A 16914-nucleotide genomic window follows, 5' to 3' on the forward strand; every position below is an offset into this window, starting at 1 on the left:
CCTAGTATAATGATATTGTCTTTTATCAACTGAAAAAACTTTCTAAAGCTAGTAGCTAGTTTGAAAAGCTTTCGATTTCTGGTAAATTTATAGATAAAATATAATTATTGCAAGTATTTTACCCATTACAAAGTAAGAATAAATAATATTATTCACACATTTATTATCTATTTGATCTGACGATTAAAAATTGATAGAAGTATGTTAAAAGTGTAAAAAAAATAGAATAAAAAATAAAAAAATTGAAAAGCACCGCTCGTAAAGATCTAGTTACAGCCGCTATAATTCCAAGATATAAAGATAGATGTGAAGCTGTGAGGAACTTTTTAACTTTCTAGGGTTCCTGGTTGTGACCCAAGTGCAGTGCACCTAATGGAGAAATATGTCCAAATTTATTACTGTGTACACGCTTTTGAGTATTACGTCGTCACGCATTCATGAATGAAATTATAGAGAAATTTTTCTTTGTAATTAGAATTCAAATAATACATTATGTATTTTTTTTATAGGTGATAGAAAAATTTATTTTTTAGGTTATTAGCCTTTTAACGCACGTACTCTATCATCTGTATAATAATACGTGATGTATCATATTTTGTTTCAGTCAAAATCTCTCTCAAAGCCATGGAGAATTGAAGGGAGTAGGATTCTCTCCTCTTCTAATCTCTCTCTCCTTCCATCCCTTCCTATTTAAACAGTTGCAATTATGCCACGTCTACATCTTGTTTTGAATTTTTTATATAGGGAATAAGACAAAAAGAAGAGTGTGAGAGGAGAGGAGGGGATGGAAGGTAATGGTAATAGGAGAAGAGAAAATCCTACTTCAAATTGAAGACGATACCATCTGATCATAACAGTGAATTACAGAACAACATGTACTGTCTACCAAATTGTCCGTATAATGTTTGACTCCCACACAGACTTCATTTCCTTGAACATAGTAGCTGTTCACACCACCCTAACTTGTTTTTGGTTTTCCGTCGATTTAAGATACAATTTGGAGTTTTATTTTGGAGGTATCAGGAATGAATTGAAATGTAATAATATCGATTTATATAGATGCATTTATACATATTAGCCTTCATGCACGTGCTTACATACGTGCAGAAAATATTTTTTAAATCACGATATGCTATGTGCAACTTACACATTTTAAATGTATTTATATGCGTAAATTGACAAAAAGAAAGTCAAATATTTGAAGTAAATAAATAATGTTAAATCATGCTAGAATAAACATCTTATAAACCAATTAAATCAACTGAATCCACATAATAAAATCGGTCTCTATATAATTTACATTAAGAAAAGAGAAAATAATATTTAATAAACAACTGATTGAATCACATTATTGCCAGTCCACTGGGAGGCTAAGCGCATCCCCTCCCCCTTAGTGTAGATAATATCGTTTGTTAAAAAAAAAAAAAAAAAAAACAACCATTTGACAACTATTTTAATCACATTATTATCCACGTGCAAAAGACCTTTTATATAACCGACATTACACTCATCTTAAGACCTTATCGTTTGGTATGCAGATGGGACGGGACGGAACAGAATGAGACGGGATAGGACCGGACAGGACGAAAGGAATGGAGCGGGAGCAAAGATGCCCTCGGATGGAAACAAGGAGGAAGAAGAAGGAGACGGAGATGTTATAATTTTGTGTTCCACGGATGTGGAACAAGTCGTTCCAGGGGGTGAGGCGGAACAAAAATTCACCCAAAACTCGTCCCGTGGAACAGCTCGTTCCATCCGTTTTAGGCGCACTAAACGTGGGACGGAACGCCTTGTCCCACTCTGTTCCGTTCCGTCCCATGTACCAAACGGTACCTTAATCCACGGGATGTCAAATTTAGATTGCTAGTCGATTATATTAGTTTCTAGTATGGGTAGGAATATAGTATATATTGTGATTCTTAGTTATATTTGACTACATATTCAGTTGTTCATTCACTTGGTTCGTGATACAGTCAATTAACCGTTATAGAATTTTTCCTTTTTTTGTTACCTGGCTTAGTCCAAAATGCCTTAATTACATAGCTTTCTTTACTCATATCAACTTCCCACATGGTAATTACCAATCCAAGAAAGAAAATAAATGTATCGGATCCTGAAGAAATACTCATGCAATATCAAATTATTTGTTGCGTCGGACTCGAATCATTTGCATTCTTTTGGCATAATCTTTTTGAGTTCATAAAAATATCAATCTAAAACCCGTTTGCTAACGAATTTATTTTAGTTTTTAGGATTCATATTTTTTGTTAAAGACAAAGGAACGTAAAGAAATGGATTTAGAATGGAACACAAATGAAACTAAAGATGAAAAGTTCTTCTCTAAGATTCTGAGTTGGTGGAAGGAGAACCCTCCTGACATACGTTATGTTCTTCTCCAAGGTGGTAAAATTTAATTTACCCAATGTTCTTGAAGAAACATTTGAAAAGAAAGAAAGAAAATTGACGATTATTAGGGAGGGGGAGGGAGGAATTCGAAACTACTACAATAATTTACAGAAATGGAGAGTTTCGAATCCGGAATGCATGAGTAGAAATCTAACATCCTATCCACCAGAATATTAGACCACATGCCATCTTGAAGAAACATTCCACTTGAAAAGAATTTGTTGAAGAAACAAGAAAATGCCAGTTGAGAAGAATTGGAGAACAAGTCTGGGCCTGTAGAGCCGAAGGTAATCCGCTGAAGAATGAACAACTAAGTCACCCCGCATCGTATATGACCAAGTCACCAACAGCAAACTAAAGCTGCAGGGAAGAAATTACCATGAGTATTAATTTTCATACTAATTCTGTATATTAAAACATGGACAAGGATTGTCTGCCCTTCCACTTTCGGTGCCCTCCTGTTTTGTGTGGTCACGGTTAAAACATGTCAACATTTTATATTTTTTTTATAGAGATAATTAGACAAAAATGAATAGTAATATAAAATGTTAACGTGGCTTAACTGACCACACGAACAGGAGGGCATGGGAGTGCACTGAAAGTGGAAGGGCAGATAATCCTTGTCCTTAAAACATATAGCCTGATATGACCGCAGTAGAAAAACTCGCTTACTTTATATGTTGCAATTTTACTTCTTCAACAACATAACCTGCCACCGCTGAGGCATAGTGAGTTCCATGAAAGTAAAAAACCCCTCGAAGACTCTCATGAGTGATACCATGGTCCAATGAGCTTGCTACAAAATGAACATTTCATATTGGTACTCTCACAAAAATATCACTCAACAGTTCACCAAGTTACTCGCGCGATATCAATTACAAACAAAATCAACAGAATTCAAATCACTGTGCATATGATGTAGAAATTACAAGTAGCCCCAAAACTATGAGTCTAAAATCTTCATAAGAAATCAATTACAGGAGTTCCATAAATTATATTAACGTCGTTAACCTGAAAACAAGTATCACTATTGTGCAGGAACCAATGGAGTAAGTAAACTGCAAGAGATCGAAGCAACAAATGTGATAAATGTACCACTACCATTGTGATCAGGATAAAAAATCATTAGCCGATAACTTTGAGATAACAATCTGGCCAGAAGCAAAATTCCACTTAAAAGGTTTTGGAACAAAACAATGTGAATCAGAATCAGAACTAGTCTAGCTCTGTGACTAATTGTGATTGACTTATGGCTGAACAACCAAATCCGGTTCGATTTCAATATATTTCTCAACAACGTCATGATCCAATTCGGAAATTACATCCTAGCTTGAAAACGACTGCAAGGCAAGTATATTACCGAACAAGGTAGAATGAGAAATCTAGCATGCAATGGCTGAAAGAAGGATGAAACAATATCTAAAACAACAATCACCACTTTTATGGAAAAACATATCTTGTGTTACACTACTTGGACTCTGTTTGTACCCACTGCACTACATCGTTCCAGTTGAGTAAGAGCATCATGAAAAATGCCAAAGGATGCTAAAAGAGTTATATATGCCTATTGGAAACACGACATATATAGCAAGTTGACTCAATTACTAGAAGAGGAAATGAGGTGGAGTTTGAAAAACTTACGTTGCTTAATTCACTCCGACAGTAAAGTGGGGACGCATTCCATAGCTTTGGCAAAGGGTAGATTCATCAAATTCTTGCAATTCCTAATCCCCAGCTCTATAAGGGATGTAAGGTTACCCAACAAGTCTGGTAAAGTCTCCAGTCCCTCAAGTAGTTGATATATAAACCAGTTAAAGAAAAGTGTTGAATTTGATGAGGCAGAGACTTGAGCTTTGGCCACCCTTTAAAATGTAATAATTCAAGCTGCAATGATCAACCTTGAACATCAGGAATGGAATTGAGCTCCTCCCCGAACCTGCCAATGGTGAATTTTATCAATTTCGGGTTTGTAGACCTTTCCACAGGTTTCTTAAATTTGCCAAATTATAAAATCCCTAACTTAGCATTCCAACTGATGATTCTTTACCTAATTTCTGCAATAATGCAGGCATTTAACAGTTCATCGAGTTACTCAAGGGATATGAAATAGCAATTAAATAATCAACTGAATCCAAACCATTGTTCATCATGCGATTAAAAAAAAACTGTTCAGAAATCACAAGTAACCTTAAAAATTTCACCCAAAAATCTTTGTAAGAATAATAACAAACAGAAAGCAATTGCAGTAAATCTATGTTTATATTATCTGAACATAATTTTACATGATTGCAAGTCTTGGCATTGCCCTTCCAAGTTTATAACAAGATTTGAATACCGTGAACGGAAATTTAATACCTTGCACATCAGCACTTGGACTCACTTTCAACTCATTGAGTATCCTGAAAACGGCCACAGCATGCCAAAAGAAATATAGATGCCAGTGGGAAACACACAACATATATGGTAAGTCAGAAGTCAACTGTAGAGTGTACTGATCAATTAGAAGAGAAGAGCAGGTGTGGTTTGAAAAGCTTACATGACTTAATTTCAATGCAAAAAGTTCGAGCCATTTGGATTTGTTTGTACATAAAACATGGAATACAAGTACTCTTGGAGAACTGTGTAGCCATTCCCCTTAAAGTTCCATCCCCTGAATATCAAACTGTATACATACTTTGGTTTTTTCGCAATGCATTTGTTGTAGTTTCGCAAGGCTTGCATAGCTTCATACACGACCTCAACTGATTTAAAAGAAGAGGGAGAAGGAAAAAACAAACCTTGTTAACTAGTTTAAATTTTTGTGTAGTGAATAAAAGAACAAAAATGAAAAACATGCAACATGAGCTCTGTAATATGATTTCAAGAATTTAAAAACTCACTAGCGATATTTGGAATGTGAGAAATCTTAGGCCAATCCGTGGCACTGTCCTCGGTGCATCTTTCCTTTAGATGGGGATGACATCCAGAAATATATAGAGTTTGTAAGTTGGTGAGGCGTTGCATAGCTTGGACACTAGGTAAGCTCTTTAGATTATTGCAAGAAAGAATCCTCAGCTCCTTAAGGGATGTAAGGCCACCCAACCATTCTGGCAAAGTCTCCACTCCGTCAAATGAAAATAATGAAAGTTTCTTTTCTTAATAAATAACAAAACTGGGAATAATGTTACCTTGTCAATATCTCTGATTGGACATTTTCTTCTTATGTAGACACGATAGCCCGTAGAAGCTTCCACCCGCTTTAGGGAAGTGCCACAAACTAAAGAAGGGGTGAATGCACAAGAGTAAGCAGCACAGTGTATCAAAATGAATTCTCAATTGACAAAGCCGCCTAATGCAAATAGATGAATTTAGAAAAAGTCAGTGGATAACTGACCCAGGAAGAAACAATGTCGTAGGCTGATACGTAAAGAGTGCTTTGGCAGCGTTCACATCCACAAAAAAGTAAGCAACACTGTGTCTCAACCTGTGGATAGAAGACTACCATAATTAACTCCCAAACTCCCCGTACATGAGGAAAGATACGAGCCTTCCGAGTGGAAAACTACTGGGTATCTCTCAGTACCTTTAGGGAAACATGATTGAAGTTGAAGAATGATATTGATCCACCCATGAGCTTTGATCGGAATCCCAATATCCCAGTACAGAGATAACACCAAAACAACTTAAAGAAAAATATAAACAACAAATTTCAATCTTTCTCACATCTTGAAGAAACATTCCAGTCATGGTTCAACACTTAGATTCACAATAAGTACTCCCACGCCATTAACCGAGAAACTCTACAAGTCCTCTGGTACCTTGGAATTTGGAATTCTCGATTGTCAATTGAAGCTAATGAAGAAAATGCCAGTTGAGAAGAATTACAGAACACAGTATATTAAAATCACAGAGAGAACAAGTCTGGGCATATTACAAGTAGCCCGAAAACTATGAGTCTAAAATCTTCACAAGAAAGCAATTACAGGAGTTCTATGTATTATATTAACATCGTTAACCTGAAAACAAGTCTCGGGATAATATAAACAAATTTCCTCAGTGTGCAGGAGCCAATGGAATAAGCAACCTGCAAGAGATGGAAGCAACAAATGTGGTAAATCTACCACTGCCATTGTGATCGGGATAAAAAGTCATTAGCATGCAAGGGATGAAAGGATGAAATAATATCTAAAGCAACAAACACCACATTTCTGTAAAAAAACATATCTTGTGCTTCAGTACCTGGACTCTGCTTGCACATAATGCACTACATCGTTCCAGTTGCGTAGTTTCAATCCAAGTATACTGATCATTAAAAGAAGTTGCGTAGTTTCAACCCGAGAATACTGATCATTAAAAGAAGAGGGAGAAGGATAAACAAATTATGTTATACTAGTTTAAATTTCAGTGTAGTACTATTGGAATACAAGTAATCTCGGAGAAGTGTGGCCTTGCACACCATGAAATTTGGTTTTCCCAATACACATTTGTTGTAGTATCGCAAGGCGTTGCATAGCTTCAATCCAACTCTTGTATCCGAAGTCTCGGAAGTCTCGGCGCTCGAACTGATTTAAAAGAAGAGGGAGAAGGATAAACAAATTGTGTTATACTAGTTTAAATTTGAGTGTAGTACTATTGGAGACACGAAATAAAAGAAGAAACGTTAGCTCTTTAATTTGATTTCAATAATTTAAAACTTACTGTCGATATTTGGAATGTGAGAAATCTTAGGCCAATCTGTGCCGCTGTTCCACCTGCATCTTTCCTCTAGAAGGGGATGGCATCCATAAATCCTCAAGGTTTGTAATTTGGTGAGGCGTTGCATAGCTTGGACACTTGGTAAATTCATCAGATTCTTGCAATTATTAATCAGCAGCCCTGTAAGGGATGTAAGGCTACCCAACCATTCTGGCAAAGTCTCCAATCCCTCAAATGACTCTATCCACAAAGATGTTAGAGAAGTGAGGTGTTGAATTTGTTGAGGCAGAGACTCGAGCTTAGGCCAACCAAACAACGTTAACACTCTAAGATGCATTAATGATCCAACTTCAAAATCAGGGAAGGAATCGAGCTCCTCCCAGAACCCACCGATAGACAATGTCTCCAAGCCAGTGAGCCACTGTAGCCCCGTTGGCAGATATTTTAGGTTTCGGCAATTTACAATCCACAAAGTACGGAGAGAAGGGAGGTGGTCTAAACTTGGAAGAATGTGTAAATTAGGCATACCATCTATTGACAGAGTCTCAAGAGAGAGTGGGAATTGTAGGTTGCTCACCCAACTTTCTAATCTTTCACAATTTACAATCGTCAAAAGTCGAAGGGAGGTCATGGTGCGCAAGTCTGAAGTAGATTGTAGACTAATGCACTCCTCGTCAATTCTGCTACTTTGGGCACAAAAGGACGCTATCTTTGGGCAACTCCATATCCACAGTTGTCCAAGACTATTGCAATCCTCCTCCTCAACTCTCCCACTTTTGACACCAAACCATGATAGCTTTGGGCATTCCCATATCCCCAATTCCTGAAGAGAGGGACACTGTTGTGGAAGAGCAGGTAAGCTTGCTAATTCACTGCAATCCCTGATTGTCAATTTCTGAAGAGAGGCGGTGAGGGACACGCCGCCTTTCATTTCAATTGATGTCAGATTATTGCAATTCTCTATACTCACTTCCACGAGAGAGGCCCACACACTCAATGGGCCTGATAATCCATCGCAATTCTCTACACTCAATTTCTCGAGAGAGGTGCAGTTCTTTAACCCACTCGGTAGGCTTGACAATCGTCCACAAGCTACAATCTCTAATTCCCGTAGAGATGCCATGCTCTGTGCAATTGGAATAATCGGTGCTTCTTTCCATTCAATTAGATCACCACAATCAAAAATATGTAATACTTTTAACGCTGGAAATAAAGTAATTGTTTCCTTACTTGTTGTGGCTACATTGTGGATAAGACCATAACTGTAGAACTCTGCTCCAATACATTTTAAGTTAGTCATTCCTCTAATCTCAAGCTCTGTAAGATTGGGTAGATGACCGAGCGGTGGGACTACTTCACATTTGCGGCATCCAAGTAATTGAATCTTCTTCAAGTTGTTGAGCGGTAATGACCCACTCATCATCCACGATGGAAACTTAACGCCCATGAAGTTTTCAATACTTAAGCTCTTCAACTCAGGATATGGTCGGAGGCCTTCTAGGACATCCTCCTCCTCATTGTTATCAGTTGTTAACCTATCTGCTGTCCATTTGAATTCCAAATGACATACTTTCGTCTTATCCTCTAATTTAGCTTTCTTTGCTTCTTCTCCATTCTTTACATGCTCCAGATTACGAACAATTAATTGACCCTTCAATTGTTTCAAGCCAGCCAACTCTTCAATCTGATGACCAATCTCATTACCCACCGAAAAGTAAGGTAATGTTCGAAGGCAATTCAACCGGCTTATCCCCTTTGGGAATTTGATATCCTCATCAAAATAAATATGTCTCAGGTTGATCAAGTTTTGCAGTTCTTTTGGAAACTCCTTAAGGGCACAATTTGTTGCTCTTAATGTCTGAAGGTTATAGAGTTTGCCTATAGATTTGGGGAGTGCTCTGAAACTTGTATTAGAAATGTCAAGATACCTCAAGTGTTTCAACCTTCCAACTGAAATTGGAAATTCTTCAATAATAGCGTAACTTAAATTCAGGACTCGTAAAGCTTTGAACTGTGGAAGAATGTTAGTAGGAACTTTACCGTCGTCGGAAAACAGCGAGCGGAATTTCCCAACACTTCTTGCTGGAATATTTTCCAGTGTAGAAGTAGAAACCCGAGCAACATGTCGAATCTCAAGTGTATTATCTCTGCCACATAAGTCTCCCAGCAAGCTTTCAGATTTGGACACAAGTTCTGCCATATCGTGTACACGATCATGCATCTTGCATGTGCTAATAATGCCTTGATAATCCATTGTAGCATCTTGAAACAAGGAGCTCTGCAATAGAATATCAAAATATTCGTTGCCTATTTCCTCCATATCTTTACTTTCGTCATGCGAAGCGCGGAGTAGTCCTTGAGCCATCCAAAGTTGAATCAAGTTATCTCTTTGAATTTCAAAGTCTTTCTCGAACATTGAGCAATATGCAAAACATTGCTTCAATGATGATGATTCTAAATTGTCAAAACTCAACTTCAAGACCGGCATAATTCCATCTTCTCCTTTCGGTAAGTTGTTCCATATTCTACTGTTTTTAAACAACAACCATTCTTCAATGCTTTTTTTAGTGAGCAAAATGCCTCCCAAAATCTGTTGATTGGATTAGAGAGTTTCTATCACATAATGATCTATAGTTATCGTAGTTAACTAAAGTTGATGAAAAAAGGAAAAAGAGGGAATAGTTCTATTTAAATTCAAAGGTCTCCAAGACAATGCAGAAATAACTTTAGTCATAACTAAATATTTCATCTAATAATAATCTTGTTGGCTTAATTTTTATAAAAAATAAAAAATAAAAAAAGGGAGAAAAAGACAGGACAAAAAAAATTAAAAGAAAGAAAGTAAACAGTTTCTAGTTAGTTTCAAACTTTCCAAGGTGTCCTAAAACAATTTAAAAAATACATGACCTATGGTCATCTTCAACGCACATGAAAAAGTTGAAGTCAAATACATGACCTATGGTTATCTTCAATGCACATATAGAATTAAAGGAACTCCGAACGGATGAATTTTTATAAAGATGATCATTATATGATTATTACGAAACTGTTTTTAATGATTACCATTCTTCAATACTTTTTATTTGTGCAAGAAGTCTCCCAAAATCTGTTGATTGGATTAGGGTGTTTCATAGGTATCCTAAAACAATGTAGAAAACAGGGACGTGTATAAAATAAGAAGTTTTTGCTTGCTTAATTTTGAATCCCCTTGCCTAAAAACCAAAATCTAAGCCATGTGCAAAATGATATTAGCTTCCATTAATTATGGCTTTTGACGAAATTGCCAAAATACCCACTAGTTAAAACACGTTTTATTCTTGATTTGTTGTGGGTAATGCATTAATGTTTTTTCACTTTCTTCCTAGTTCAAATCAATAAGTTGCTAATTTTGGTTTTCAATAAGAAAATTTTAGAGAGATCACATTTTTGTATATCATCTAATGAGTAAGTAATGTGTGCATGGAAGTTTTTACTCCCTTTCGAAAACCAATCTACGCAAATTGTACTCTCAAAATTTGAACTCAATTCAATCATCTTGCAAATAATATAAATGAAAATATTTGTAAAGAATATGTGCAAATATCATGTTATATATGATATGTAATAATAGGACTCACCTTTGCAACCAACGGAACACCACCACAATTTTCAGCAATCTCCCTTCCTATTTTCTGAAACTCAGGAGCTATATGAGCACTGCTATTGGGGAAAGCTCTATCTTTCATGACGGACCAGCACTCATCCACTGATAGTTTTCCCAACTCATGTCTTGGAAGTAGCTTTTCTGCAATTGATGCGACGTTGCCACTGCGAGTAGTGACAATAATTTTGGATCCCCCAGAAGAATTGAGCTTTGACAAACAGTCCACCAAATGCTCCCATTTTTCTTTATCTTCGTTCCAAACGTCATCAAGTACAAGTAAGTATCTTTTATCTTTCAACTCTTTTTGCAGGTTTGTAAGAACTGCATTCCGGTTATCTTTTGAAGGAGCTTTTACCGAGTTAAGAGATTCTAACATTTGATGTAGGATGGAATTGACGTTAAAAGCGTCGGATACACAAATCCAAATTTTTTTTTCAAAAAACTTGTCTATCGAATCCTCATTGTAAATTGACTTGGCCAATGTTGTCTTGCCGAGGCCTCCCATTCCCACAATCGCCATGACCGCAAGATTTTCTTTATTGTATTTGGAGTCGGTCAAGGTTGTGACTATTTTTGACACATCAGCTTTCCTTCCAACGGGTATTTCATCTTTGCCAAAGAATGCGTCGGTTTGTCTGCCCCATCTAATCCCCTGAGAGGTTGCATCTTTATTCTTGGAAACTAGTCCAAGAAGAGATGCTTCACTCTTGAGATCCACCAAGGATGCATTGATCTTCTGAAATTTAGGCGCCATTTGAAGACGAAATGCAAGTGGATTGGAGAGTGAAAAGAAGTTCAGAACCTTTTTCTTCATATGGTTTTGGATTTCGACTTTACGCCGATAACCTTCGTACTCGAGTTCATCCAAGACATCCTCAGCATCATGAGCTATGTCTTTCAGTTTCTTCACCCATGCCTCTATTGGCGGATCTGTTAGAGAATGAATACAAGTTAAATACCTTGTCAATGTAGCATGTGTGTGTGGGATTATAAGACAATTAAAAAATATATACTACCTTGTGGTTTGTCGGCAACATTATTCAACAAAAGTTCAATTTTAGTGAATGACTCTTTAAGCTTTTCGAGTTCAGCTTTGAAACCCCATGCAAATTTGAATTCTTTCTCAGCAAGTGAAAGCACCTTCTTCAGTATTCCCTCCGCAGCAAAAGTAAGCACAACTTCGGCTGCCATTCCTTTAATTCCCTGCAACTCAGCTAATCACAGTGTTTAATTTCTCTCTCGGATACAAATTACAGTACAAGGGCAATGGAGGATGATATGGTAGACAACAAATGTCGGTCGGTTTAACTTTTTATAACTTGAAAAAGGTGGTGCATCCAAGAATTGGAGGATGTATTCGATCCTTTGCTTAGACAAGTTAAGTTGTGGTGCATCCAAGAATTGGAGGATGTATTCGATCCTTTGCTTAGACTAGTTTAGTTCCATCCTTCCGTGGTGCTTCCAAGTATCTTGCAATTTGAATTTAATTCGTCCTTGTTGATCCTTTGCTTTAGACATGTCTAGTTTCTTCCTTCCATAGTTCTTTCAAGTATCTTACGTTTTGAATTGAATTCGTCCTTGTTGGTGCCTTGAGTGTACCTCCTCCTCCTTTTCCTTGGGTGTACCTCCTTGTCTAGATTCTTATCGTGTTTCTGAATTTTCTCTCTAGTAGGGCAATACTTTTGCCTTCTAACTTATGAGAACTTTCTCATTCACTTGTTCTTTCCTTCCTCAATGCTTCCGAGAATCTTACCCTTTGCTAAATTGCTTTCAAGTTCTAACTCCGTTTCTTGATGTCTTCACTATACGTACTGGCCCTTATGTCTCATCGATGTCGACGTAACGCTGTAGCTCTTTTTCACCAAATAATCATAAACAATAAATCATGCGTGCGTTAGAGAATAACACCCCATATACACAGTTAAATCAATCAACAATTTTGAACCCCGATAAAAGATACGAGTAGCACTCTATATACACAGTTAATCTTACCCTTTGCTAAATTGCTTTAAACTTTCTCATTCTTTCTAAAAGCACCCGTCGTCCTCTCTGATGTGAAATTCATGTGCTGCCTTACGGTTTACGCAACTCTATTTTTTATTGTATCAATCAAAGCCCGTTGTTAGGCCCATAAAACAAAAATTGGGGAGATAATATTTTCAAGCTCATTCAATTTTAGCCCGGTCTCCAACCCTGTATCAAAAACGACTTATATGGAACATGTTCACCATCACCGTAACGTTTCAGTCTGATAATACAATATAATGTGTAAGTTTTCTTGGGCATGACATTGCATTATTAAACAGAAATACCACATCGCAGTGAATCTGTTATATATAAGTAGCTCCTTTGTTTTGCACACAACCGAGTCATTTTTTTTTTTTCAAGCAACAATATTTGGGGTGAGAATTAGGGGTAAGCTAATGAGTCGGACTTAAATTGGCATTGAATTCACCATCTAAAGGAGTCCAGTGTCGAGCTTACAGCATCCCAGTTAAAAGTAAAATAAACAATCGATGCATATTCCACTTTCGAGTTTAGACAGCATCGAGTTAATAACAGATACATGTTCAGCACACACAAAGAATAACTTATATGACATAATTGTTCTACTTCTACAATCACAATCGACTACAAACACGAAAGCTATAACAAAAGAATATCTCGGTTCATCCGTATATCTTAATGTCAAGGAAGAAAACCCCTGCATTGATGCTCACAAAACAGGTCCACAACGCGTCGTCCCTTACACTCTGCATACAGAATTGAATTACACCGAGAAGCATACGCTGGCAAGCAAGCTCAAGGGTCGCACGGGAGAACGAACCAATAGAAGAGGAGTTAAGTGAACCATTACAGACCAGTTTCGGCACGCTTCATCCCGCTTGAAGTGAAAGGAGAGACACCACCATACGGTTGAGGGCTCTCTTCTCGTAAATTGGATTTTAGCATAGCTAGTTCTCTCAACTGTTCCCTCTTGTAGTGGCCTTGTGACTCATCCTGAAATGAAAAATGAGAATTTAATATCCATGATTTTTGTGAAAAAATGTGATTAAAAACCGAGAGTTATAGCTCACAGTTTGTGTGAAAAAATGCGATTAAAGACCAAGAAGCACTTTTATATGAATGAAGGACACCTACGTATTGTCCCTCGAGGGAAGGAGAAATCAGTTTCATGATTTGTTGCAACACGTAAAAGCAAAATAAGTATTTGTATTGGAAAGCCGAAGGGACGAGTCAGAAACGATACCATAGGTTTAAGAAGTTCTTCTATGATTTGTTTTGCCTGTCTCAACCGCATATCAACAATATTAGCAGGCAATTCAGCCTCAATTATAATGTGCAGTGGATCATTCAGATGTTCATAACCTGGTCTTCCCCTCAACGATTCCTCCTTGAGAATAACAAGGCAAGAAACACGTGTCAAAATACGTAAACAAAATAGACAGCATAAAATGGAAACGCAAGAAAAATATGAACTTTATTTAAAATAATGAAAATTTATTTTCTTAATAAATGACAAAACTGGTAATAATTCTACCTTGTCAATATCTCTTATTGAACATTTTCCTCTTATGTACACACGACAACCTGTAGAAGCTTCCACGCGCTTTAGTGAATTGCCTCTAGGACCCAGAAGCCGGCCAACAAAATTGAACTACAAAATACAAGTTTCAGTACCACAAACAAGAGAATTCTGAGATAAGGTCCTCAAATAAGAACTTGCTTTCTCAGTCGATCATTAAATCATGTGCGGCTGAGAATTTTGAGATGCTTTGAGAAACATGTACTTATTTTAAGAACCTTATTAAATAATAACTCTGTGTGTGTGCTTGCGCATGCAAACACCTCCCAGTAACAAGTTTCAGTACCACAAACAAGAGAATTCTGAGATAAGGTCCTTAAATAGGAACTTGTTTTCTCAGTGAATCATTAAATCATGTGCGGCTGAGAATTCTGAGATGCTTTGAGAAACATGTACTTATTTTAAGAACCTTATTAAATAATAACTCTGTGTGTGTGTGCGCTTGCGCATGCAAACACCTCCCAGTAACATGTTTTTGTTAACATTAAACCAACTACTTTGAATTTAAGATTGCAATTTAGCAACGTCCCTTAACGCACTGTCAAGTTATATGAGTGGCTTACATTTGGAAAGCTATCTACTGGAATATCCAAGCGCAATATCCTCTTCACAATGTAGGAACTTGGGCTTGATGGTGCAACCAAAGCCAAACTATTGAAACTAAACGCAAAAAAGATGAACAGATGTAATGTTGCAGTACTGATAAAAAGATAAAACTGAGAAAAAGAGGGAAGATGGGAACCTGTAGCGCATTCCATATGAAATAAATGTGAAAAAAGAGTATTATAATACTGTCAACGTAGTGGTAATCCAAACTTGTCAAGCAACATAAAATGGCAAGAGAGTAAATAAAATCAATTAAACTTTAACCGAATTATAAAGCTGAAACTTCCACTATTTACCATATAAAAATGGATTTAGTGGTATATGAAGCCAGTGCATTTACTGAAACTCCTGCCTTAACCACACTTTGACTATATCCTGGATCAAAATGAATTCACAATTGAGAAAGCCGCCTAATGCAAACACATGAATTCAGAAAAAGTCAGTGGATAACTGACCCAGGAAGAAACAATGCCGTAGGCTGATACATAAGAATGTTTTGGCAGTCCTCAAGTCCACAAAAAGAGTAAGCAACACCGTGTCTCAACCTGTGGATAGAAGACCACCATAATTAACTTCCATATTCCCCACACTGCATTGCACATTCTAATCCCACTTCAGGCAAAATCCAAATCTTCCGAGTGGAATACTACTGGCTATCTCTCTGGAACTGATTATGCTTTCTTCTTGCTGAATGCCACACTACTATTTACGAGTTTTATACCTAGTTTTTCAGACTGACATTCTTTTCATAACAGTTACGGAGGTATGCACAGACAAACATACAAATCTAGCAGGAAACTCATTTAGGCATATGCATATTAATTAAATCAGGTAGGGGGGCAGCAAGAAAGATAATCAATAAACTACTATTGTGTTTCAGTCAAAATCTCTCTCAAAGCCATGGAGAATTTAAGAGAGTAGGATTCTCTCCCCTCCTAATCTCTCTCCCTTTCCATCCTCTCCTATTTAAACGGCTGCAATTACGCCACGTCTACATCTTGTTTTGAATTTTTTATATAGAGAATAAGATAAAAAGAAGAGTGTGAGAGGAGGGGAAGGGGTGGAAGGGGATAGTAATAGGAGGGGAGAGAATCCTACTCTGAATTGAAGACCACACCATCTGATCATAATAGTGAATTACAGAACAACATGTACTGTCTACCAAATTGTCCGTATAATGTTTGACTCCGACACAGACTTCATTTCCTTGAACATAATAGCTGTTCACACCACCCTAACTTGTTTTTGGTTTTCCATCGATTTAAGATACAATTTTGAGTTTTATTTTGGAGGTATCGGGAATGAATTGAAATGTAATAATATCGGTTTATATAGATGCATTTATACATATTAGCCTTCATACACGTGCTTACATACGTGCCTAAAATATTTTTTAAATCACAGCATGCTATGTGTGATTTACACATTTTAAATGTATTTATATGCGTAAATTAACAAAAGGAAAGTCAAATATTTGAAGTAAATAAATAATATTAGATCATGCTAGAATAAACATCTTATAAACCAATTAAATCAACTGAATTCACGTAATAAAATCGGTCTCTATAGAATTTACATTAAGAATAGAGAAAATAATATTTAATAAACAACTAATTGAATCATATTATTGCCAGTCCATTGGGAGGCTAAACGCATCCCCTCCCCCTTAGTGTAAATAATATCGTTTGTTAAAAAAAAAAAAACAATCATTTGACAAATATTTTAATCACATTATTATCCACGTGCGAAAGACATTTTATATAACCGGCATTACACGCCTCTTAAGATGTTTTGAACATGTTTAAAAATAGAGAAAATAATATTTAATGAACAGCTAATTGAATAACATTATTACTAGCCTATTGTGAGGTACTAATTAAAAAAAAATTGTAGAAAAAAAAAATAATTATTAAAAACACTGTTAAAATGACGAAAATAAGCCTACCACATTTGATGCATTATTTTGGATTGCTTTTGAAGCTTTTTACTTGAGGGGTAT

At 36.6% G+C, this 16914-nt stretch overlaps 2 protein-coding genes across 2 annotated transcripts; both read right to left on the bottom strand.

The window, feature by feature from the left end:
• Positions 1-2314: 2314 nt before the first annotated feature.
• On the bottom strand, positions 2315-12092 carry LOC103963351 (putative disease resistance protein RGA3). The gene is made up of 12 exons (XM_048570073.1): positions 11740-12092; positions 10698-11653; positions 7084-9670; positions 6625-6947; positions 5780-6469; positions 5574-5662; positions 5286-5492; positions 4943-5147; positions 4762-4805; positions 4048-4342; positions 3079-3202; positions 2315-2766 (listed from the first exon to the last, which is right to left on the bottom strand). The coding sequence occupies exons 1-4, from the start codon at positions 11912-11914 to the stop codon at positions 6901-6903; spliced, it is 3765 nt and encodes a 1254-aa protein (XP_048426030.1). The 5' UTR covers positions 11915-12092; the 3' UTR covers positions 2315-2766; positions 3079-3202; positions 4048-4342; positions 4762-4805; positions 4943-5147; positions 5286-5492; positions 5574-5662; positions 5780-6469; positions 6625-6900.
• Positions 12093-13139: 1047 nt separating this feature from the next.
• Positions 13140-14980, bottom strand: LOC125470665 (KH domain-containing protein SPIN1-like; the record flags this gene model as incomplete). The annotated part of the gene is made up of 4 exons (XM_048569975.1): positions 13140-13723; positions 13974-14117; positions 14265-14381; positions 14873-14980. Coding segments are annotated over 4 exons (516 nt in total), but the record flags the coding sequence as incomplete, so codon positions are not given.
• Positions 14981-16914: the final 1934 nt, after the last annotated feature.

Source organism: the organism of the source record quoted next, unplaced genomic scaffold (genome assembly GCF_019419815.1).
Source record: "Pyrus x bretschneideri cultivar Hongxiangsu unplaced genomic scaffold, Pyrus_bretschneideri_v1 Contig51, whole genome shotgun sequence".
Classification (NCBI taxonomy): domain Eukaryota; kingdom Viridiplantae; phylum Streptophyta; class Magnoliopsida; order Rosales; family Rosaceae; genus Pyrus; species Pyrus x bretschneideri.